General features: G+C 42.8%; 1 protein-coding gene across 2 annotated transcripts in view; it reads left to right on the plus strand.

Moving 5' to 3' along the window:
- Positions 1-27,500, plus strand: part of LOC121865890 (protein Wnt-11b-like) — a 114,111-nt gene that overhangs the window by 57,566 nt on the left and 29,045 nt on the right. For both annotated transcript variants that reach the window (XM_042365441.1, XM_042365442.1), the window contains exons 2-3: positions 9,366-9,607; positions 15,911-16,140. In XM_042365441.1, coding sequence (XP_042221375.1) covers positions 9,366-9,607; positions 15,911-16,140 — 472 coding nt within the window. The remainder of the gene's footprint in view (positions 1-9,365; positions 9,608-15,910; positions 16,141-27,500) is intronic.

Raw genomic sequence — 27,500 nt, forward strand, 5'->3', positions numbered from 1 at the left:
CACACCCTATCCTACCTTTCTCATCAGTCACACACACACCCTATCCTAGCTTTCTCATCATCACACACACACCTATCCTAGCTTTCTCATCAGTCACACACACACACCCTATCCTACCTTTCTCATCAGTCACACACACACACCCTATCCTAGCTTTCTCATCAGTCACACACACACACTAGGACATCATGAGACTTGAGACCCATTAAATGAAATGTTCTCAATGCGTACAGTCAACATCACTGTGCTATCTATCATCCGCCTGGCAATAACCACCGGTAAGCTGCTCACTACGAGGTCCTGTTAACCTGGTCTATTATATCATGAACTTTATTCCAACCTATAGCACTGGGGGGTGGGAGGGAGGGGTTAATGAGTCGCTTGTAGAGGAATCAACCGTGTCAATATATATATACATGGGATGAAGGCGATTATGTCCGTAACGATGCTATTCGGATATAGTAAGATTTGCTCCACGTAAGAATTAAGGATAGGGGAATGGGGGACGGGGTGGGTAGGGAGAGGGAGGGGGTGAGGGAGAGGGTGGGGGAGGGGCCTAGTTGGTGGGCTGTGTAAACAAGAAGGGCAGAGCTATAACAGGAAGCCTAATGTGAGGATACAAAAATCTTCTCTTTTTTTTTTAGACTTAAGTATTGTATAGGTGCAAATGCCGAGAGAGAGAGAGACATTAACAGTATCAAGACAATGTGTTCTTTGATTACAGTACTTATATACAACGGTGTGTTACATATAGTACCCTCCTCCTCCCCCTCATCTATTGTGACAAGGTTATTCTAAGTGCTCGTAACTCTCGACATTATCCCCTTATATTACAACAGTGAGCCGCGTCCTGTGGTGGGTATGTGTTGCATCCCTATAAGGCCATGTGACGAAGGTCGTAAATTTGTCCTACACACCTCTATTATGCGGTTCAGTTCTGGTGCCCCTATTATAGAATGGATATCAATTCACTAGAGTCGGTGCAGCGAAGAATGACGAAAATGATTCCGGGACTTAGAAGCCTTCCATATCAGGATAGGTTAAAGAAACTTAACTTGCATTCCCTAGAAAGACGAAGAGTGCGGGGAGATATGATAGAAGTATTTAAGTGGGTGAAAGGAATCAATAAAGGGAATATAGATAAAGTTCTTATAATATCCGAGCAGGATAGGACTCGGAGCAACGGATTCAAGTTGGATAAGTTTAGGTTTAGGAGGGAGATAGGAAGGAACTGGTTCACAAACAGGGTGGTGGACGAGTGGAACAAGCTTAGCAACTTTGTAGTAAGTGCGGGAACTCTGGAAAGTTTCAAAAGGAGGCTAGATAGATTCATGGATGATAGAGAGTGGTAGTAACTCTCGACAGGAGCTGCCATGCACAGGCCAACCGGCCTATTGCAGACTCCTTATTTTCTTATGTTCTTATGTACCCTAGAGTCTCACCCCCCATCCTCCTTCAGAGTCTACAGCCTCAATTATATTCCATAAAAAAATCCGATAAATACTTGAGGCGACCGTATGATGAGGGATATCAAGATTCTCAAAGGGTTGGTTAGGTTAGGTTGGGTTAGGTTCGCTTAGGTTAGAATTGTTCCCCCCATTAACTGGAGATCTGAGGCTATACTGTAATGAGCTGAGTTTCTAGACATCGCACAAGTTAATAATTTCTTCCTTTAACTGCACATAACCTAGACCTCAATGGCTAAAACTATCCACGTCGCCTTCATGATGAATGCGAGAGTAGAAGAGGTTCCAATTGGTCGAATACCGATCTATAATCCTTGTCCAATCAGATTTTCTCATCCATAAGCTGATAATAGTCACCTGCATGACTTAAGCAGTGGCAAATGAGACCTCGGCATTGTGTTGAGGCTTGATCGTAAGTGTGTGTATACGTTATCTTAATTACAAGTCTTAAACCAGGTGGTGGGGGGATAAGATTAGGGGTTTAAGTCTTGAGAGAGTCCGGGTTTTATTTCCTCACTTCATCCACTCCTGCAGCTTGAAGGTGAGCCTCACATCTAATCTCCTCTACTACTTTTTCTTCCTCTTTTACCTCTTCCTTTTCCTCTTCATCTTTTCTATCTTCCTTCTCCTCTACTACTTTTTCTTCCTCTTCCTCTTTTACCTCTTCCTTTTCCTCTTCATCTTTTCTATCTTCCTTCTCCTCTACTACTTTTTCTTCCTCTTCCTCTTCATCTTTTCTATCTTCCTTCTCCTCTACTACTTTTTCTTCCTCTTCCTCTTTTACCTCTTCCTTTTCCTCTTCATCTTTTCTATCTTCCTTCTCCTCTACTAATTTTTCTTCTTCCTCCTCCTCCTCCTCTACCTGTCCCCATCGTCACTCGTTTCGTCTTAGTACAACATAAGAACATAAGAAAGTGGGATACTGCAGGAGGCCGACTGGCCCATACAGGGCAGATCCCTTTCACACCCATCCCAGCACTTCCATGTGCCTATCCAACTTCGTCTTGAAGCTCCCTAGCGTCCCCGATCCTACTATAGCACTCCTGTAGCCTATTCCACATATCCACAACTCTATTACCAAACCAGTGCTTGCCTATATCCTTTCTGAATCGGAATTTATCTAATTTAAAAGCCATTTGTTCTAGTTATTTTGTTATTACTGAGCTTCAGAACATCTTCCATTTTACCCTCATAATCCTCCCACCACTTGTACAATCCATCATATCTCCTAATCCTCATTTTCCCTAATGAATGTAAGCCTGCTTTTCAGTCTTTCTTCATATGGAAGGTTTCTAATATTATGGATCATTTTTGTCATTTCTTCTTGTACTCTCTCCAAAGTAATCTATGTCCATTCTATAATATGACACCTTAGAACTGAACCGCATAATCCATGTGGTCCCACCTAATGCTAGGTAAAGTTTCAAGATAACGGCAGCAGTTCTGTTACTCACAGACCTGATATAGAACCCAAGAATCCTGTTTGCCTTGTTGTGAACGCTACACATTGTTTTCTAGGTTTCAAGTCGTTGCTAACAACACACCTAGATCAGATCTTTTTTCACAAACTGAGTTTTCTTATTTCCGTGTTACCTAGTTTATACTTAACGTTTGTATTCGTCTTCCCCATCTGTAGTACCTTGCATTTTATCAGTATATTAAAATTCATTTGCCAGTCTCTACTGACCACTCATGTAAGGTATTTAGATCTCTTTTGAAGGTGTTCAAAGTCATCTTTGTCTGAATTCTATCACTCTCCCATTTTGGTATCATCTGTAAATTTACTAATCCTACTAGTTATGCCCTAAATCAAGATCATTAATGAATATAACAACAGAGTGGCCTAATACAGATCCCTGGGGAACTCCGCTTTTGACCGCACCCCAGTCTGACTTTAATCCATATGCTGACTCTTTGTTTCCTACCAGTTAACCATGACCTAATCCATTTTAATACTGATCCACCTATTCCATGCTTCTACCTTCCTTATCAATCTCTCATGAGGGACTCTATCGAATGCTTTACTGAAATCTAAATAAATTATATCATATGACTTATCATTATCTACCGCTTCCAAATACTTGAGAAAAAGCTGTTAAATTTTGAGACAAGAACGTCTGGGTGAACTTGTGCTGAGAAGAAGAATTAGTTGAACCTGTTTGCTCAAGAGTGGCTTCTGATTTTGTAGCAATAATTGACTCTAGCAATTTGCCTATGATTGACATGAGACTAATGGGACGGTAATTTGATGCAATTGATTTATCACCTTTTTTGAAAATCGGAACTACATTTGCATGTTTCCAAGCTTCTGGCACTAGGCCCGATTCTAATGACTTATTAAATAAAACTGCTAATGGATTACTCAACTCATCTCTACATTCTTTTAATATTCTAGCATATACCTCGTCTGGACCAGGCGATTTATGAGGCTTCAGTTTGTTAATTACTTTAAGCACATCGTTACTAGTAATATTGATATTCAACATATTTTCTATACTGTCGTTATATACCTTATGAACTTCTGGAAACTGTGCTAGGTTTTCATTTGTGAATACGGAGCGAAAATGACTATTTAACGTACTACACATTTCTAACTCATCATCAGTCATTTCTCCTGTCGTAGTTTTAAGGGGACCTATTGTATCTCTAACCTTTGATTTATACAGTTGATAAAAAGCTTTGGGGGTATATTTCGATTCGTTTGCTACCTTGATTTCATAATTTCTCTTTGCTTTCCTAATTTCTGTTTATACCTGTCTTGTTAGGTTCTGATAGTAACCAAGTAAGTGATTTTCGCCTTTCTTAACTTTTCTATATACTCCTTTCTTTTTCCCTAGAAGATCTAAGAGTCTATTATTCATCCATTTTGGCTGGTTCCGTATCGATCTGAATTTTTCTTTAGGGATGTGTTTATTTTGGGCATTATTGATTGTCGCAATAAATTGTTCATAAGTAGCTGCTAAATTAAATTCGGGGTTATCCCGTCCTAAGTTGACAGTTTCCGGAGGTGTGGGGGGGATTAATCTTTTGACCATAGGGTCATCCCTTAGGTCTCTCCTTATGCTACCGTAATTAGCCTTCCTAAAATCCGGGATCAAGGCCGAATTTTCCTTCTTCCTGCCATCCCTGTCTATTACCTTTATTCACCAGAGTAGTCGTTGGGTTCCCGTGTTGGTCACCCCTTCCACCTATTCCATCCTTAAGGTATTACTTTGAACCCTGCCAGCATGTGTTACCCAAACCAGTTCTCTCTGGGTAGGAGGCACTCTCACCCCCAACACACTAAAGGGCATTTTTCCCAACACGCAACAAACAACAAGAATCAGAGGTATGGGCAATATTTTATACCTGAATACACAAACGAAGGCTGGAATCCCGAGTCAAGAGTGAGCGGGAATGCTAAAGGGTCAAGAGACAGGGAGAAAAAATAAAGCCGTCGTCTGCTGAAAAACGTCCACCTATTTTAACCACTGGAGCTCTCCGTGTGAGGTCTAGTACACACACACACACACATATATATATATACTGTCAGTCCACGTGAATGATGGATCGCTTATTTAATGAAAGAAAAATACCCCTTTGTGCCTTCCCCCTCCCCCCCCACCTCCTCCCTCTATTATTGAGACCAGCCACCACCTTATCTGATAGACCGGGGAAATTATTCTGGCTTTATAATGTCTATTTATATATAAAATTTCCAGCGAGGGAATTTATTTTATTTTCTCCTGCACGCCTCCTCTCTCTCTCTCTCTCTCTCTCTCTCTCTCTCTCTCTCTCTCTCTCTCTTCATAACCTTTTATTTTAATATTTTCATTTCATTTCATTTGAGATTTTGACAATTATTAGTGTTTAGGTATATTGTATAGAAAGTATTACAGTATTAATTATATTGTATTGGTTAAGTGTATCATACGTGTTGTATTAGGTGTACTGTATACTAAACCTCTTGTATTAACATGGTGTATTCCTTCTATTGTATATTTTTTTTACTATTACGTTTAGATATTATTTTTGCTCTATTTTAAATGGACGGAAAATAATCAGCACTCCTGGTTCAAACGGTCTTGTTAACGATCACTGACTGGAGGCCATGTTTGGTAAGGTTGGTACTTCTGTTTGTTTGGTAAGGTTGGTACTTCTGTTTGTTTTGTTTGTCTTCTGTACCTGTGTCTGTACCTGTGTATGTACCTGAGTTTCCCAGACATGAACGCCCACTGGTGAAGCCATGTTAAAAATCATTAATCAATTTATATTTCTGGAGGTGATTTCGAATTGATTTTGTAACTATTGCTTCTCAATAAACAAAAATAAATAGAAGAATTCCTGCAATTGATTGGACGGTCGTTAGAGGATAGTGATCAATCTTCCTTTCTGAAATCGATATCACATTAGCTATCCTCCAGGAGTCTGATATTATACCTGATCTTAATGACAATATAAACAATTAAGCTAAGGGCCTACTAAATTTTTCCTTACATTCCTTTAATACTCTAGCAAATATCTCTCTGTTTCCTGTCCGCTAAAACACCATAACCCTTTTAATATAATGAGCCTCCACTTTACTTATTAGTGTTTGGTGAAGTTATGCTGTAATTAACCACATCATAACCGTGTCCAGTGTCCACTAATTCGGAGACAGATCGAAGAGTGATAATTGATATGCCAAACAAGAACATCCTCCGGTCAACCCATGCTCATTCGACACACACACACACACACACACAATGACTATCGCGTGTGGTAAGACCTTCAACACCCACCACCACCACTCGCCTCCCTGCAGGGTAAATCGTGGGGACTACTTCTTATGCATGAACAAACCATGTTAAGATTATAGTACATTCCTGAGGCAATTTAAACCTGGTGATGCAACGCCATACCACGACCAACAATAATGTGAACTGGAAAAAGATAAAAATATATATACTCTGGTTATAGATATTTTTCTATCACTTGTGGGGGGGGGGGGGTTCAGTTTTTCACACATCACTCAAAGTTCTCTCACCTAGCCAGTCTTTCGTTTGTGTTGCTCTTATGATGTTCACCTTACATAACAATATATTAAGCCACTGTATATATAATTGAGGTTACATTATAGGTAAGTAATATAATTCTGCGGTGCGACAGAAAATTATTTAATTGTCTGTAATATGACTAAGTATTAAAGGCACCTACATTGTATATTTTTTTAAGCGCATTACAAAAAATTACACATCTATATAATTACAATATATATTTACATAAGAGATAAACATATATCAATAATACGAAAATTTGACACATTATACTTTCGCCTCATCCACCTCCACACCTTCGTCTCATCCACCTCAATACCTTCACCTCATCCACATCCAGACTTTCATCCTCATCCACACAATCACCTCATTCACCTCCACACACTCACCTCATCCACCTCCACACACTCACCTCAGCCACCTCCACACACTCACCTCATCCACCTCCACACACTCACCTCATCCACCTCCACACACTCACCTCATCCACCTCCACCTAACCTAAGTACCTGGTTTTGAGTTATTACTGTATAATTAAAACATAAACGACCTTAACACTGTGATTAACTCTGAAACGACAGAGGTCACGATGTGTTAACGATAATACCATTCTGAGTAACCGGGGGATGGGGTAGGGAGGAGAGGGGTTAGGGAACATAAGAACATAAGAAAATAAGGAGTCTGCAATAGGCTGGTTGGCCTGTGTATGGCAGCTCCTGTCGAGAGTTATTACCACTCTCTATCATCCATGAATCTATCTAGCCTCCTTTTGAAACTTTCCAGAGTTCCCGCACTTACTACAAAGTTGCTAAGCTTGTTCCACTCGTCCACCACCCTATTTGTGAACCAGTTTCTTCCTATCTCCCTCCTAAACCTAAACTTATCCAACTTGAATCCGTTGCTCCGAGTCCTATCCTGCTCGGATATTATAAGAACTTTATCTATATCCCCTTTATTGATTCCTTTCACCCACTTAAATACTTCTATCATATCTCCCCGCACTCTTCGTCTTTCTAGGGAATGCAAGTTAAGTTTCTTTAACCTATCCTGATATGGAAGGTTTCTAAGTCCCGGAATCATTTTTGTCATTCTTCGCTGCACCGACTCTAGTGAATTTATATCCATTCTATAATAGGGGCACCAGAACTGGACCGCATAATCGAGGTGCGGCCTGACTAGCGCAAGATATAGTTGCAATAAGACCTCTGCACTCTTGTTACTTACACTTCTAGATATAAAACCCAATACTCTGTTTGCCTTATTTCGAACATTAACGCACTGTTTTCTAGGCCGTAGGTCCGGGCTTACAAGTACCCCTAGGTCTCTTTCACAAGTCGACTTCTCTAGGTTGATGTTGTTAAGGCTGTATACATTTATAGTATTTGTTCTTCCAATATTAAGTACGCTGCACTTGCTGGTGTTGAATTTCATTTGCCATTTTTCAGACCACCCCTGCAGTTTATTTAGATCCTCCTGTAATGCATTTGCATCCTGCCCTGAATTAATCTGCCGCCCTATTTTGGTGTCATCCGCAAACTTGCTTATGTCACTGATGATCCCAGTATCTAAATCGTTTATGTAGATTATGAACAAGAGTGGGCCAAGTACTGACCCCTGGGGAACCCCACTGGTTACACGGCCCCACTCAGATTTAACACCATCTACGCTGACCCTCTGCGTTCTATCGGTGAGCCATGATTTTATCCAATTTAAAACTTTCCCCTCGATACCATGAGCCTTAATTTTTCTCAGAAGCCTCTGATGCGGTACTCTGTCAAATGCTTTGCTAAAGTCTAAGTAAATACATCGTAATTTTCGTCATTATCTACTACCTCGAAGACTTTCCTAAAAAACGTTAGCAGATTTGTTAGACAAGATTTTCCCTTTGTAAACCCATGTTGAGAAAGGGTTAGCGGGAGGAGGGAAGGTAAGGAAGAGAACAGCTGCGGAAGGCGATTGACTGACTGACTTGACTGACTGTGACTTGACTGACTAACTTGACTGATGCAGCTGAGCACCAATTCACCGTGACACTTCTTCTTAATTACAATCCGAATAATAATAATGATAATAATAATAGTTGAGCTGATAAACCCCCTCCCTCCCCCGTGTGTGTGTCGTACTGTGGCTATCTCACGTCACCAGTTGAGGGTAGCAGAAGGGGAGAGGGATATTTACCTTACGAATCTCTTGAGAAACCGGATTTAAAAATTGACCACGAGGCGCCCCGGCAGACAGTGCTGGGGGCTAGGAATTACCCCAGTCAGGCAAGAACCTCAGACGGCTATCATAATGTGAATGATTTTCACAGACTGGTGATGAATGATCCTGCCCTCCTTCCCTCCCCTCCCTTTCTTCTCCTCCCTCCCTTTCCCCCTTCCCTCCCCCTCCCCTGCACCCCTACCTAGTTACCTACTCCCATCGATGCCCACTCCCCCCTTCACCACCGCCATCAAGAAATACCCGGGGATGAATAAAGATTCTGTCTATCTGTCGTTTTCCTCTCTTATCTGTCTCACTGTCAGTACGTCTTTGATTGCCTGTCCGTCTGTCTCTAGCTATCTGTATATCTAGATACCACCACGTGATCTTGGTACCTCTATCAGCAGGTTAGGGGGGGGGGGGAGGGGGTACCACATTATCCAGTACCATGGGATATTAACACCGTGTTTGGATCAGCTGAGTAATCTGCACTCCGGTTTATCTCACCCCCGGATAATTAGCTAAACACCCTAACGTTAACCTAACTCCCTCCCCCCCCAGGTAACGTTGGGTGTTCAATAATCAGATAGAATAAGCTAAGGTGCCTAATCTTCAGGTGATGCTAACTACCCACGTAATATAAACACAACTAACAGAGAGTTTTTTTTTTCCTCTTCGTCAGGTCACTACATCGGGGTGGTTACGAGAAGTGGGGTCATTCTAGGAGCTGTAAGAACGGTCGTCAAGTATATGGCTTCACCCGGGGACAGACGCGCACGTGTAGGAGCCAGGTAGAGGTAATGCCCCAGGTGAGCCACGCCGCCACCACCACCGTCACCACCTGCCAGAGGATCTTCCACAGCAGGCGATGGAACTGTTCCTCCATACTCAACGCTCCTCACCTCTCACGTGACCTTACTTCAGGTAGGTAATGTATGCCTCACCTGACTCTAGCACCTTTACTGTTACCTGACTCTAGCCCCTCACTTGTCACCTGACTCTAGCCCCTCACTTGTCACCTGACTCTAGCACCTCACCAGCCACCTGACCTCATTTGACTCCAATCCTTCACCTGTCACTTGACCTCACCTAACTCTAGCACCTCACCATTCACCTGACTCTTGTTCACCAGTTACCTTATTCTTGTTCACCAGTTACCTTATTCTTCGTAATCTTCTGCTTCCTCATAGTTATCGATCCTGTGCTCTCTCTCTCTCTCTCTCTCTCTCTCTCTCTCTCTCTCTCTCTCTCTCTCTCGTAGAATTCTCAATCGCGTCTTCTCCGTATTCTCCCTTTTCTTCATAATTATTGGCTTTGTACCCCTCGTACCCTACCCTACCACCATTTGCGAGAGAGAGAGAGAGAGAGAGAGACACTCCGCCTGAAACAGGTCATGAATGGCAGAAGATTATGGCACGGAAAATATCTCGATATAAACACTGCACTAGTTAAGAGATAAAAATTTACATATACGATTTTTATCTCAGAATAATAACCGGCCAAATTGACCTAAGACAAATTCTAAAAATATAACAAACGTAAAACTGACGGATGTAACATTGACTTAGAAGCGTATAATAAGCTTACACTCAAGATCAGAGTCGATAACTGCTTTATTTGTTCCCCCGTCCGTCTCTCTTAAGGTCGACGTTGATAATAAGGACATCACGGGGAGGCGGTGTGGTGATGTTCAATAATGCAGTTCTTATGTCTTAGGTGATCTTCCATTAGGTTAAACAGAGGCAAAAAGAATAAAAACTAACACCCAACCACTTATTTAGATCTTGTGGGAGGGTGTGTGTGTGTAAGAGAGAGATAGAGAGAGAGAGAGAGAGAGAGAGTTGTAGGGATATATTATGAACCATCGTTAAAGAGAGGGTTAAGTTAATCACCATGAAATACAACACAAGCCTCGAGTTATGACCAGCTCCCTCCCTCACCCCCTACCTCTTCACCCCACCCTCCCTCCCTCACCCCCCTACCCCCGTCTTCACCCCCACCCCTTACTCTACCAGGAGAATGACATGCTGGGGTATTTAAAGTGATTTATATGGCATGAGGAGAATGACAAAAACTATAACCTGTCTTCCCCCCTCGCCCCATTGAGGAAGATAACTAATTATACATAAAACAACTGCGATTTTTTGCTCGTGTTTTGAGTTCATATACAGACTAATAGACGCCATTTTTACACACACACACACACATACTTCACCATCATCATCGTCATAAACGAACCCCTGACATGACGTGGCATGACATGACCCCAGTAAAAGGAGGGAGACACGTGTAAAATGAACATGTACTGTACAAGATCACCTCATGTTTTATTGTACACTTGTTCAAAATACTTTATTTTGTACTGTTATCACCTTGTATTTATTAAAACTGTATGTCAATTCTACTTTTATTTCTGTACATGCATTTTTAATCACTACCTGTACTTTAAACCTACACCTGTAAGTACATTGCGTCTTTTTCTTAATTTATAAGAACATAAGAACAAAAGAATGGAGGAAACTGCAGCGGCCTGTTGGCCCATACTGGGCAGTCCCGTTTACACCTAACCCCTATCTCTCATATATCCATCCAACCTATGTTTGAAGCTATCCAGCGTATTCGAATTAATGATAATGTTTGGTAACTTGTTCCATTCATCCACTGCTCTATTTCCAAATAAATGTTTACCTATTTCGCGCCTAAATCTAAATTTGTCTAATTTAAAACCATTGTTACGAGTTCGCTCCTGGTTGGATAGTTTGAGTACCTTGGCAATGTCCCCTTTGTTCAGCCCTGACTTCCATTTGCTCACTCTACGTCTCTCGCGGGAGTGCAAATTAAGATGCTTTAACCTGTCTCTGTACTCAAGGTTCCTAATGGCCGAGATTAGTCTTGTCATTCTCCTCTGAATTATTTCTAGGGATTCTATATCCATTCTGTAGTACGGTGACCAGAACTGAACTGCCTAATCCAAATGAGGTCTCACAAGCGCAGGATATAGTTTTAGGATAACCTCGCTTGTCTTGTAACTAACACTCCTTTGTGTGAACCTCTACTTTGTTAGCCTTGTTTCGAGCAAATACATATTGTTGCCTTAGTTTAAGATTCCTACTTATCATTACTCCCAAATCCTTCTCACATGAGGTACCATTTCAAGTATATAAACGTTAAAACAAGTTTTTTCATTAAACCTACAAAACGTAGCGACTTAACAGTGTCAACACAAACTAGAGCTCGGTAACGCATCAGGTATGGTCAGGTAACACATCAGGTATGGTCAGTTAACCATCAGGTATGGTCAGGTAACCATCAGGTATGGTCAGGTAACACATTATGGTCAAGTAACACAGCAGGTATGGACAGGTAACACATCAGGTATGGACAGGTAACACATCAGGTATGGTCAGGTAACACATCAGGCATGGACAGGTAACACATCAGGCATGGACGGGTAACACATCAGGTATGGTCAGGTAACACATCAGATGCAAGTAATTCTTAGCTTGTGGCGGTGAAAAATCGACCAAAAGAAAATCAAACCCACTAACAAATCCGATTTTAACTCTGATGTGAGAAAGTAGAGGACACTTGAGACAGAGAGAGAGAGAGAGAGAGAGAGAGAGAGAGAGAGAGCCCACCCACTCTTACTAAATACAACAATGATCTCTTCCGATGAAAGGACAAACCCACAATAGCCAAACATATTATATAGCCCCTCCAGAAATGATGACCCTATAATTACGAAGAATCTGGGATGAAATGCGCAGGGCTTCCATACACAACAAAGTCTGTATAGTAGGCGACTTTAACCTTGGCCAAATAGATTGGACTGACCTTACGGGTAACTCAGAATCACAGGATTTTCTCGAGACGATCCAGGACTGTTTCCTAAGTCAACATATAACCGAACCCACACGGGGTAATAATATACTCGATTTAGTTCTGTCGAACAGAGAAAACCTCATTAGCAATGTCGAGGTAGGAAACGAACTTGCAAACAGAGATCACAAAGAAATTAGATTCCAGTTAGATTTTCAGGGCAGACGTAAGGAAAATTCCACTGAAGGACTAGATTTCAGAAAGGCTAACTTTGATAGTTTAAAGAGGCAGCTGAGAGAGGGGGTGTTGCGCTTGGCCGTGAACCTGACAGATGACTCAGACCTGATAACGAGATCTGAGATTGCCGAGTTCCACGACAATTTAAATAATGAGTTACTTAATGCACAAAGGCAGAACATACCTTACAAAAAACTCAGATCAGACAACAAAGACCCTAAATGGATAAATAATTATTTAAAGAACATCATTGGCCAAAGGAAGGCTATAGGTAGAAGGATAAAGCGTGGCGAAATTTACCTCCAGAATTATTATAAGATATTGGCGAGTAGGGTTAAAACCGAGATAAGGAAAGCCAAGAGGAATAATGAGGTAAGTATAGCAAGGGAGGCGAAGACAAACCCCAAAGGATTCTACCAAATGTATCAAACTAAAACACGAGAAAAGATTGGACCAATACGGTCAGATACCAGCGAGCTCACTGATAACGATGGAGAAATGAGCAATAATTTGAATAAATATTTTTCAACAGTTTTCACCACTGAAAATTTAAACATGATACCCGAGGCACCGACTCTATTCAGAGATAGTGAAGAAAACAAATGAAGCGAGATAGTAGTGACTAGTAACGATGTTAGTAAGCAAATAGACAAACTAAAGCCTAATAAGTCACCTGGTCCCGATGAGATATTTGCCAGAGTATTAAAGGAATGTAAGGAAGAGCTTAGTATGCCCTTAGCAAAGTTGTTTAACATGTCCTTAAAAACAGGTATAGTACCAGAATCCTGGAGGATAGCGAATGTAATACCGATTTTCAAGAAGGGGGATAGATCACTATCCTCTAACTACCGCCCACTCAGTCCTAACATCAATAGTAGGCAAATTACTGGAAGCAATCATTTCAAACTCTATACGAAATCACCTGGAGAAGCACGGATTGATCAATGATTCCCAGCATGGCTTCACAAGTGGACGTTCTTGTCTAACTAATCTATTAACATTCTTTTCATCAGTTTTCGAATCAGTGGACGAGGGGCACAATTATGATGTGGTATATCTCGACTTTAGCAAAGCCTTCGACAGAGTCCCCCACGAAAGAATAATTAGAAAGGTAGAAGCACATGGCATCAAAGGTAACATCCTTAAATGGATTAGGCGTGGTTACAGGACAGGAAACAGCGAGTAAGCATTAACGGCACTAAGTCCCATTGGAGCAACGTCACAAGTGGAGTTCCCAAGGCTCAGTACTTGGACCATTATTATTTATTATATACATAAACGACATAGATATGGCGTAGACAGCAACATAAGTAAATTTGCTGATGACACTAAAACAGGACGTTATTAAATCTGACTGGACTCCGCAAAATACAGGAAGATCTAAACAAATTTTTTCGAATGGTCTGAAAATGGCATGATCAGTATAGGAGATATAAACAGGAAACCCAGATACCAGATGAACAACGATGTAGAAATCCAACTGCAGAGATTTGGGAGTAATGATAAGTAGGAACTAACAAGCCAAGTAAACAATGTGTTTTTGCTCATAACAAGGCTAATAAAGTACTTGGGTTCATACAAAGGAGTGTTAGTTACAAGACTAGCGAGGTCATCCTAAAACTGTATCTTGCGCTTGTGAGACCACACCTGGATTACGCAGTTCAGTTCTGGTCACCGTATTACAGGATGGATATAGAATCCTTGGAAAGAATTCAGAGGAGAATGACAAGACTAATCCCGGGCATTAGGAACCTTGAGTACAGAGACAGGTTAAAGCATCTTAATTTGCACTCCCTCGAGAGACGTAGAGCGAGGGGCGACCTGCTAGAGGTGTATAAGTGGAAGTCAGGGCTAAACAAAGGGGACATTACAAAGGTACTCAAACTATCCAACCAGGAGCGAACTCGTAACAATGGTTTTAAATTAGACAAATTTAGATTGAGGCGTGAAATAGGTAAACACTGGTTTGGAAACAGAGTAGTGGATGAATGGAACAAGTTACCAAATATCATCATTCACTCGAATAAGCTGGATAGCTTCAAACATAGGTTGGATGCTTATATGAGCAATAGGGGTTGGGTGTAAACGGGACTGCCCAGTATGGGCCAATAGGCCCGCTGCAGTTTCCTCCATTCTTATGTTCTTATGTTAAGAGTTAGCCTCGTCCAGCAGTCATGGGTAAAAGGCGGCATTGTGCAGTCGACGATGATGAGCTAGTCGCTTCATCTCCAGGGACAAGATTACCAGCCCCGTACAATAACAACTCTCACACACACACACACAAACAAGGGTAGGCCAGGTGGTTGGCAAGGTTAAGGTCTATCGTGTGTGTGGCAATACACTATTTCTATTGTTGCTCTGACTCTGTGTTAGTATTTATGAGCCTTGTCTTTGTGTATATACAGCTACGACTATAACCTAATCCAACCTAAACTAATCTAATCAAACCAAACATAACCACTCTCCAGGTAGCAGTAGGGTGTTAAATTATCAGGTGAAATACGCTGGGGGCTAATCCTCATGTAATCCAACACAACTCAGAGCTTACCAATGGTAGCGGCTGCACATGTGACCAACACTGAGGGAGAACGTCATCCTCTCACTAGCGGGGATCGTAAAGTTTACTGCCACGCTGAGGCAACATTGTTAGGTGACTCCAACTTGTGAATTATAAGAAAGTCGTAAGTGGAGTGAGAGTGATAGTATCATTAAACTTTTACAAAGTGGGAGGTCAGTGGACACAGCCTTAAGGGTTGCTATACTGCTATGATCCCGCGGTGCCCACAGTCCACCCAGCTGTACATGGGTCCAGTACTTGATTATATATAGGTGATGGTGGTAAAGAACAGTATGTCCTTGTAGGTTTAGTATACAGTGTGCTATACCCATACTGTCCCGGAGGAAGAGTTATGCCTATGAGACCGTATACATATTACTGTGTCATTAACTGTACAGTATCAAGCTCTTCATAATACCACAGTGTCACTTCCGGTTACAAGACAGATGTGCCTCAGACCTAAAGCTAAGTTAGGTTAGTTTGGAGCGGATAGGGACTGAGGGAAGTCTTAATAACCAATTAGTACATGGGCTCGTTTAACTAGTCCCCTAAACGGAAGCTTTTAATAATGGAAATAATACCACCTTGTTTTCTCCCTCTCTCCTGGCCATCAGGTACACGGGAGCAGGCGGTAGTGTACGCCCTCAGTTCGGCCGCAGTGACGTGGGCGGTTTCGCGGGCGTGTTCCCAGGGCACGCTGGTGCTGTGTGGGTGTGGCAGGGTGCCCCACGAGCCCCCCAACGGCCATTTCAAGTGGGGTGGCTGCGGCGACAACGTCAAGTTCGGCGCCGCCTTCGCCAGGGACTTCATCGACGCCAGGAACAACAAGAACACCAGATTGACGGTAAGTCAGTGAAGGGATCTTGGTGTCATGAAGGAGTCTCTCCTCCACCACGCCTACAGGTCATCAGCACACACTTGTAGAGCTGGTTTACTTCTCCCCCGTCAGTAGATACTAAGGGAAAGTAGGTCTTCCTCGCCTTTGAGTCCCCCCCCCACTACCCCCACCTCTCTCTGTCCGCGATCCACCAGTAGACAAATGACAAACAAACTGTAGATTTTCGAAGAGTCACACCGGGGAATAACAAACCCTAATTACAAGAGTCTTAGTGCAATTCCGACGCCATTTTCACCTCCACCTCTGTCTGTATGTCTTACCCATGTCTGTATGCCTGTATATCTCTCACATGGACGAAGATATCCAATGACCCACCATACAGTACACACCATACCCCCACCATACCACCACCTTACACACCATACCACCACACACCATACCACCACACCATACACACCATACCACCACCACACACTATACCACCAATCTTCACGCCATACCACCACCCACACACCATATCACCACCTTACACACCATACCCCCACCATACACACCATACCACCACCCACACACCACACACCACCCACACACACCATACACACACCAATCTTTACACACCATACCACCACCCACACACACCATACCACCACCTTACACACCATACCACCACCATAATTCCCCACACCCCATACACACCATACCACCACCTTACACACCATACCAAATTAATTCACACACCACACCACCACCTTACACACCATACCACCACCATATTACCACCATACCACTACCTTACATTAATTATACCACCAATCTTACGCACCATACCACCACCATACCACCACCTTTACACACCACATACACACCACCTTTACACACCATACCACCACCTTACACACCTTACACACCATACCACCACCCACACACCATACCACCACCCACACACTATACCACCACCTTACACACCATACCACCACCTTACACACCATACCACCACCTTACATACCATATCACCACCTTACACACCATACACACCATACCACCACCATACACACTATACCACCACCTTACACACCATACCACCACCTTACACACCATACCACCACCTTACACACCATACCATCACCTTACACACCACCTTGCACACCATACCACCACCTTACACACCATACCACCACCTTACACACCATACCACCACCTTGCACACCTCACCTTGGACTCGGCGGATAAATTACTAGGGGGAAGGTAGACAAACGGTCATTGTCAGGCTCATTAAATGGTTACTTTCCATGTAAACTACCGCACTAATTAACTTAAACAAGATAGTTATGATCTACCCGACTTCATTAACTTTGTGTACAGGAGTTAGTGAGTGTTGGTGATTGTTTTTAGTTGTTGTTTAAGAGTGAGGTTAATTAGTTTCGTATTATCAGGTGTGGATGTGGTGGCGACTAACAGGTGGGTGGGGGGGATAGGGTAGGGGGTGGGAACGAGGGGAGGGGGATGGGAACGGGAGGGGAGGGATGGAGGTGGATGGGAACGGTGATGTAGTATGGTTAAACTTACAAGAAAGATGTTAAAAAGTACTGGTATAATTACACAACTTTATCTCACCTCGGTACAGACTCCGAAGGGTTCTGATACCTGAACCCCCCCACCCCTCCCAAGGGTCAAACCAGCCATCATTCCCTCTTGAAATTGACGCAGGATGTTAAGGAATTTGAGGAGACAACCAAAGTTATGTAGGACGCCCCATAACATGTCTCTGTTGTTTACATCAAAAGCCTTACAGAGATCTATGAAGGCTATAATCAAGTTCTGGTGCAATTCTCTACATTTTTCTTGTATCTGTGTTGCGGTAAAAATCATGTCCACAGCACCACGATCATTAAAGAAAACCACACTGGGATTCCGGGAGTTGAGAGGTGTTACGCATCAGTCTCTTTAGCGTCACTCTGGCCAAGACCTTATACCAGCCACGGCCAGCAGCGAAATGCTTCTACTAGCTATTGACACAGATTGATTTGTCATCCACCTGTTTGTAAAGCGTGGCTAAGTTTGTATCCTTTCATTGTTGAGGAACACATTCCCGGTCACATTCCTCCAGAATAAAAAGGTGAAGTGGTCAGGAGTAAAGGTAGCCTCCGTGTCGAATAATTTCAGCTGCGATGGCGTCAGGACTACGAGTCTTGTTATTCTTCAAGGGTCTGACCGCCAAAGTGAACTTAGAGTAGGAACTTCTTCCAATATTAAAGAGTCGACTTGATTGTAGTATTTTAAGGCTAAGCTGGCCCATAAGCCCCGTCCCTCGTCTACAGCTACAAATAACTGATTGGTTCCCCTGAGCGTTTTACCTCCCCCAGACTGCATGTATATAAGCACGTATATATATATACTGTATATATATATATATATATATATATATATATATATATATATATATATATATATATATATATATATATATATATATATATATATATATATATATATATATATATATTAATTTTTTCTCTCACATCCTCTCTGAAATACTTATGTCTTAAAATAATTTGCCTTTTGATAATCCATATATTTAACATTATTTTAGATATTAACAGGTCTGCTTACTAATTGTGAACACATTTTGTTTGAATTTTCTATGAACCAATCAGCTATTAGTATAGAAGAGGGGCGGGGCCTATGGGCCAGGTTAGTGTGGAAAGGGTATAGGTGGGTTGAGTGGGGCCTGGAAGTGTTCTGGCCACCTTTCTCCTATTTGTTTTTGGTCCTTAATAAGAGTTGTTCCATCAGCAGATTTGAGAGGTGTCACGGAGCAGTTCTTTGGGCCACGGGTGGTCTTCACTGCATCATAAAAGTCATGCATATCATTAGTATCTGCACACGATTGTATTTCTTGGGCGTCTGTGGTCCACCAGTCGTTTTGTAGAACCCGTATGGTGGACTGTACATCTCTTCTAAGGCTTTACCATTGTTTCTTTAGACCTTCAGATGATGGGTTACTAAGTGACCCATTGTGCGCCTTGTGCATCTACAGTAGAAGAGCAGTAGTTTCCACGGCACTTTCATCAAACAGGTCTGGGTGTTTCTTGTCTCTATAACAAATATTATTGGCTGCTGTCTCATAGAGTACTGAACTAAGGGAGGTCCATATTTCATGTAGGGAGTTGAGGGTTCAGGAGAAGTTGTATGCTAGTTAAGTTCTCAGCCAGGGAGCAGCGGAGGTTATTGGATGTATTAATGTCCTTCAACACGGTACAATTTAGCCTTTTCTTATTGGATCTTTGTTTATGTGGTGGTGGAGGGATGAGAAGTCGCAGTTTGCTCATAATTAAGCGGTGATCAGTCCAGCACTCTGCACCCCCCCCCCACCCCCCCCGCCCCACACACACACACGGCATCGTAAAAGTTGGATTATAAGCCACAAAGACAATCCTCAGAAATAATTGCATGGTTGACAAGTATAAAGGATTGCAAGACTACAAAAAAAATATAATTAGTCAAGACACGTAAAGTACATTTGTGGGACCGTTGGCTGCAGTTCACTTTCAACGCCGTTGGGTGTTACCTGACAACAACACATGATGAATTCTACTACACCCTACACCCACAGTACACTCTACACCCTACACCCACAGTACACTCTACACCTTACACCCACAGTACACTCTACACCCTACACCCACAGTACACTCTACACCCTACACCCACAGTACACTCTACACCCTACACCCACAGTACACTCTACACACCCCACCCACAGTACACTCCTACACCCTACACCCACAGTACACTCTACCCCTACACCCACAGTACACTCTACACCTCCCACAGTACACTACACCCCTACACCCACCCACAGTACACTCTACACCCCTACACCCACAGTACTCTACACCCTACACCCACACACCCCTACCTACAGTACACTCTACACCCTACACTCTGCACCCACAGTACCTCTGCACCCTACACCCACAGTACCTCTACACCCCTACACAGCACTCTACACACGCCCACCCACAGTACCTCTACACCCCTACACCCACAGTACTCTACACCCTACACCCACAGTACCTCTCTACACCCACAGTGCACTCACCTACACCCACAGTGCACTCTGCACCTTACACCCTCTACACGCCCACCCACAGTACCTCTACACCCCTACACCCACGATGCACCCACCCCGATACCTCTACACCTTACACCCACAGCACCCTACACCCACAGTGCACCCTACAGTGCACCTCAGTACACTCCCCTACACCCACAGTACCTCTACACCTACACCCACAGTACACTCACCCCTACACCCCACAGTACACTCTACACCCTACACCCACAGTACACTCTACACCCACAGTACACCTACACCCACAGTACCCCTACACCCACAGTACCTCTCACCTTACACCCACAGTACACCCTACACCCACAGTACACTCTACACCCTACACCCACAGTACACTCTACACCCTACACCCACAGTACACTCTACACCTTACACCCACAGTACACTCTACACCTTACACCCACAGTACATTCTACACCCATTTAACTCTTACCACACCAAATATATTCTATTATCATGTTCCTTCCCCATTCCTACACCTCCAATCCCTCATATTCACGTTACCATCAAATATGTACTAAACAAACTACATGCAGATAATTATGTTTTTTTAACAATATACAATTATCCTACATAACCCGACTAAAAACAACAATTATCTTACATTTTTCCTGTCATGTTTCGGAATATTTCGTAAAAAAAAAAAAAAACTTAACCTGGATTTGATCTTAGAAACTTGATTAAAAAAATATATTATATTAATAATTTCTCAAAAGACAAAACACGAGTCTTGGTTGTCGTATCAGCTGACGTGACCATTATTTATATTAACACACATGTCTGCGGTCACTGCCACAATGTTTAGATTAAGTTTCAAAATGTTACATGGGGAAAAAAAACAATGGGACGATAAGACACTCTCACTCACTACCCCCTTCCCCCGACTCCCCTCCCCTGTCAGGTGCAACGGAGAGAACAGGGGATTCGATGGTATCCTTGATGAACTCCGGGGCCAGACACACCGCACTCAGCCTTCCCCTGAAATCATATGGGAGGATCTGAGAGTGGACAGACCATTGTTCAAACCAATCAACTCGGAAGAACTCAACAGAGCCATCTCCAATATAAAAAATAAAGCCCCTGGTTATTCAGGCATCACCAAGGAGATCCTCAGCCACATAAACAACCCGGCCATGGAGAGACTGAGAACCACAATGAACGCTTGCCTGGCCTCGGGTTACTTCCCAACTAAATTCAAAGAGGCCATTATTATCCTAACACCAAAACAAGGAAAGAACCCCGCCGTCCCACTAAACTACAGACCGATCTCCCTCCTCGAAGTACCTGGAAGAATCCTAGAAAAAATCATCAATAACCGTCTGAGAAATCACCTGGAAACAACAGAGTCAACTGCAGACAATTCGGGTTCAGGAAAGGGAAGTCCACCACAACAGCGATAACCCTGGCATGTGAAAACATAGCCAGAGCCGCGGCGAGTGGTAGACAATGTAATCTAACTCTCCGGGATGTAGCGAAGGCATTTGACAAAGTCTGGCATGACGGTCTAAAATATAAGATCCTCCAACTCGGACTTCCCACCAACATTGAAAAGCTGTCATTGCAACTTTCTTGACGGCAGAATTGCCAGACTGAGGGTAGGACAACACACAGGAGAGACCTTCCCACTCATGAGTGGAGTCCCTCAGAGGAGCGTCCTTCCCCCCACCCTATATATTATCTACACGAGTGACACCCCGCCTCCCACTAGAATAGGTATCGAAGATATTATGTATGCAGACGACATCACTCAAATAACCACACATCAAGGAAAATCGCGAGCGTTACAGGTCGACAACACCAGGCGGAAATTAAAAAGGGTAAATAATTACGTAAAACAATGGAAAATCCAAACCAGTCTCCCGAAATTCACAGTGATACCCTTATGCAGAAGGAAAACCCATCCATTAGTAACCAATAATGCCCAGATAGAATACAAAAGCAGAGGCACCCTCCTGGGCCTACATATATCCACGACAGGTTACTCGCATCATGTCCACAGTAGGAAGGAAAAGGCAAGAAGAGAGCTGAGAAAACTATACCGCTTTAAAGCGCTTCCTGAGAAAATAAAACTCCGCCTGGTGACATCATTTATCACACCGACATTAACTTACCCAGCAGTACCTCTTCATACTATGAGTACCACTCAAATTACAGGTGGTCCAAAATGAAGCCCTAAGATTCGTCACAGGTGAAAGATACCCCTTCACCAGAACCACAGCCGAGATACATAGAGACCTGAGAATAAAACCCATCAACCAGCAGCTGCACACCCTGGCCAGCAGAATCTGGCAAAAGATAGAACGATCAGAGCAAGAACTCCTTCAAAGACTCCCACCAGATAACGACAACAACCATACATGGTTCCCAAAAAGTTGCAAAATTTCAAAAGGTCCATTACCACCCCGATCTACACGGCCAGGCAATAGACAACCTCCCTAGACCAGCATCCGCCAGCAGTGTCGGCGGAATATGAAATAAGGCCCTCAAAACACCCATGTATGGGATAGGGTAGGATGTCTAGTGCCTGTACCGACAGACAATAACTAACCCATGACACAACCCTAACACACCATTAGCTTAGCTAGGCGGTCAGCCCGCCCTCTCTTACCTCCTCCTAAATTTCTTCAATTTCCGAACTATAATTTCCTTCCCCCACCTCTAATCTTCCTTCACATCTTCTTTCCCTACAAAAAAAAAAGAAAAAAAAGGAGAAGGGGAGGAGGGAGAGGAAGGTGAGATGGTGATGGACAGACTGACAGGAGGAAAGATGAGGTCTCTCTCTCTCTCTCTCTCTCTCTCTCTCTCTCTCTCTCTCTCTCTCTCTCTCTCGTTGTGGCCTCCGCTGTCGAGGGTTTTTCATCTTATTCATGACGATGGACTAGATCGATTGAGAGCAGAAGTATAATCCGTCACTCATTCCATTCAAACGCTGAAACTTGTAATGAAATGGACCAGTTTTAAATGAATACTTACTATTTACAAACAAAACTCAATCACTGAATCAAATATGAATCTAAATCACCTTATTATCAAGTTTATACATATATTCGTCAACATCCGATTTCGCGCGAGGTCAAAGTTTAAGATTCGCGCCCCTGAATATCTGAAATCTGACAGCCAATAAATCACTTCGCCAGATGCACTCCTCAACTTGCCTTAGTGAAGATAGCCATACAGGTGTGTGTACAGCCGATACTATCACCTGTCGTGCTGTGCCTTGCTACTTTCTTAGTGCTGTTTTAGTGATGTTTTTGTTCTGCTTCTTCTTCTGCCTCTTCTTAGTTTTCCTCTACCTGATCCACCTCCAGTTCATCTTCCTCTTCGTTGTTGTTACTCCTATTGTGTTTCTGTTATTATAATGGTTTTTCTTCATCATAACACACACACACACACACACACACACACACACACACACACACACACACACACACACACACACACACACACACACACACATATATATAACCGTAACAACCCAGTGTTTTTAAATCAACGTACAGGTAATTCGTCTCTACATCAGTGCCAATTACAAAGGTTCAATGGGCTCCTCCTACTACAACACGGTGCTGTTCATGTTAAGATTATCTTTAATAAATCGTGTGTAAGCTCGACCTAATGAGGGTTGTAAATTGTAGGTAATTATAACCCACAAACTTTTATCATCACTTGTTATTATACTGGTGGAGAATCTGGAGGAGGTGGGGGGGGGGAGGTATGGGTAAAGGGGTGGGTAGGGGGAGAAGGAAGGGGAGGGGAGGGGGGTTAGTTTGCAAAGGCATTGTTATGTTAATTAAGGTTCGATGGACTAACCTGACCTGACCTGACCTGACCTAACCTAACCTAACCTGACCTGACCTGACCTAACCTAATCCCCTCATTTTTCGTTAGGGTGTTTAATAATCTGATGAAATGGGGTTAGGATTAGGTTAGGTTAGGTTACATTCGGTTATATAAGGTTTGGGTGACACCACTTATAATAGGCCAAGATAATCGGCCCAAGATGTCATCACAGTTATAGTGATGGTGACGACAAATAAGTGGTAATAACAATTGACAATATATAATCATAAGGTCCACTGTTATTTACCGTATATAATGACACCAGAAGGACGTCTTTGTGGTGTTGAACGGCACAGGGATTCCAGGAAACCTATTGAGTCCCAGGGAAATAACTTGTTTTATTTATTATATTGAAATATCAGAATTACCTTAAGATTATACACCCCAGGTTATTTCAAATGATGATCTAACACCCTAATGCTGGCTTAAGTTAAGTTATTCTAATCTAACCCAATTTAACCTATTTTAACAGACCCTACCTAAGCCTAACTTAACCTACCCCTTCTCTTTTGTGCCAGGGTGGTCAATCATCAGGTGTAAATTAATATACTGGGGTTTCTAATCAAAAGGAAAAATCTTTCTGCATCCGATGTTGAAAAGCCGTCCTTAGATGAATGACGTTGTTGGGATACCGAAGGTTAATTATGGTAGGTTCCCAATCCCGGGCATTAGGAACCTTGAGTACAGAGACAGGTTAACGCATCTTAATTTGCACTCCCTCGAGAGACGTAGAGTGAGGGGCGATATGATAGAGGTGGACTCGTATAAGTGGTAGTCAGGGCTAAACAAAGGTGATATAACAAAGGTACTCAAACTATCCCACCAGGAGCGAACTCGTAGCAATGGTTTTAAATTAGACAAATTTAGATTTAGGCGCGAGATAGGTAAACACTGGTTTGGGAATAGAGTAGTGGATGAGTGGAACAAGTTACCAAATATCATCATGAACTCGAATACGCTGGATAGCTTCAAACATAGGTTGGATGGAAATATGAGCAATAGGGGGTTGGGTGTAAACGGGACGGGATTGCCTAGTATGGACCAAGAAGCCCGCTGCAATTTCCTCCATCCTTATGTTCTTATGTTAGGTTAAACACTTTAAAGGTCCTTCCGTCCGTTGTGACAGTGGCAGGACAAAACTAATCACATGAAAATCCCCCCCCCCCACCTCCCTCTCCCTTTCCACCCAGCTTATTTCCACCGATGATTCCAACCGCTACCTGGTTAGGTTACGTTACGTTAGGTTAGGTAAACGTTAATTTCAATGGACCCTAATCGTAATGAACTGGTTAGGTTAGGTTAGGTTAGGTTAGGTTAGGTTAGGTTAGGTTAGGTTAGGTTAGGTTAGGTTAGGTTAGGTTAGGTTAGGTTAGGCTAGGTTAGGTTAGGTTAGGTTGGGGCCTGTTAGGTTAGAGTGACCTATTTGGCTAGGTTAGGTTAGGGGGCCTATTAGGATTGGGGCCCATTAGACGTGATGACCTTTCCAACACAGCACATGAGAGGACCCTGTTATCTATCTAGGGCACACAAACTCCCCTCTAATAAGACAGTGTGCCGCTATATACTTACACACCCGGTCGGTAATCCTCGTAACTCTGGCAGCTTAATTCTTGTCATGTAAGAGGAATTTCCATGTGGGATTAGAGCGTCGTTTACCTAATTACATTGATCTGGGACGCCATACCGCTTGTTACGTGCCTTTGTCTCTCGTTAACAGCTCGTATCTACACAGCTTTACCTTTGGCGTTTTTTGCTGCCAGATTATACTAAAACGCCGCATGTAACTTTTATGTGAAATTTAGGAGTTATAATGAGGGTTTAAGTAGAGGAGACGTGTGTGTGTGTGTGTGTGTGTGTGTGTGTGTGTGTGTGTGTGTGTGTGTGTGTGTGTGTGTGTGTGTGTGTGTGTGTAAAGGTATAAGGATAGTCTTAACCCAAACCTGAAAAAAGTGTCAAATCGACCCCCTCACCTGGGAGACGATTACTCCACATCGTAACGCTTGGAGGAGCACCACACGAGAAGGTGTCAATACTTTCGAGTTAGTCCGACTGCAAACCGAGGCAGATAAGCGCCAACTCAGGAAAGACGCTGCCACCGCCCCTCCCGCACTAGATGTAGCCCTCCACATGTTCAACATCTTTGAACAACTCTGCCGGTCCCGTCTAGGCATCTTTAGTCACCTCAAAACTCACCAACGAAGGTGACATCCTTAATAACTCATATCATTGTATCATAGCTGGATGATCGTCATACTTGATTCCGAGTGACAGCAAAGTAGTAGTAGTAGAAAAAAAGTAGTAGTAGTAGAAAAAAGTAGTAGTAGTAGTAGTACTTAACACAGATAGGATAGCTACTTATGTATTAGGATATTTAATATCAAGGTAATTAAATGGTGGCGAAGGTGTGGCTATTGGGGGAGGCTGGAGGCCACGTTTAAAAAAAAAAAAAGTAGTAGTAGTAGTAGTAGTAGTAGTAGTAGTAGTAGTAGTGTGTGTGTGTGTGTGTGTGTGTGTGTGTGTGTGTGTGTGTGTGTGTGTGTGTGTGTGTGTGTGTGTGTGTGTGTGTCCCAAAAAGGTGATGAAATAGAGACAGAGACGCACAGACAGACAGACATAGACAGAAAACATATAGACCAACACGGACCAAAAAAACAAATAAAAAATCACACTTAACATAACAATAAACAAGTAAATCCGCCTCTTAAACCACAACAACGACAACAACAACAATAACAACAACCACAATAACAACAACCACAATAACAACAACCACAACAACCACAACAACAACCACAACCACCACAACAACAACAATAACAACCACAACAACCACAACCACAACCACAACAACCACAACCACCACAACAACAATAACAACAACCACAATAACAACAATAACAACCACAACAACCACAACAACAACAATAACCACAACAACAACAATAACCACAACCACAACAACCACAACAATAACAACACTAACAACAACCACAATAACAACCACAATAACAACAACCACAATAACAATAACAACAACCACAATAACAACAATAACAACCACAACAACCACAACAATAACAACACTAACAACAACAACAACACAATACGGACAAAACCACAGCCACACTAAGTCTCTCACAACACAAAGGGTTACAGACATGACATACGGCCTTGTACCGAACCTTGTTATAGGGGATGATACAGAAACTAGGGAGGGAGGGAGGGAGGGAGGGAGGCTTAAAGGGAGGGAGGGAGCGAGGGAGGCTTAAATGAGGGAGATAGGGAGGCTTAAAGGGAGGGAAAGAGAGAGAGAGAGAGGTTGTACAATAAGGGATTTTTCGTTACCTATAATGATGACAAGAGGCGGGGATTATGGTGTTGTTGTGGTGGT

This window comes from Homarus americanus, unplaced genomic scaffold, assembly GCF_018991925.1.
Source record: "Homarus americanus isolate GMGI-L3 unplaced genomic scaffold, GMGI_Hamer_2.0 scaffold50745, whole genome shotgun sequence".
Lineage (NCBI taxonomy): Eukaryota > Metazoa > Arthropoda > Malacostraca > Decapoda > Nephropidae > Homarus > Homarus americanus.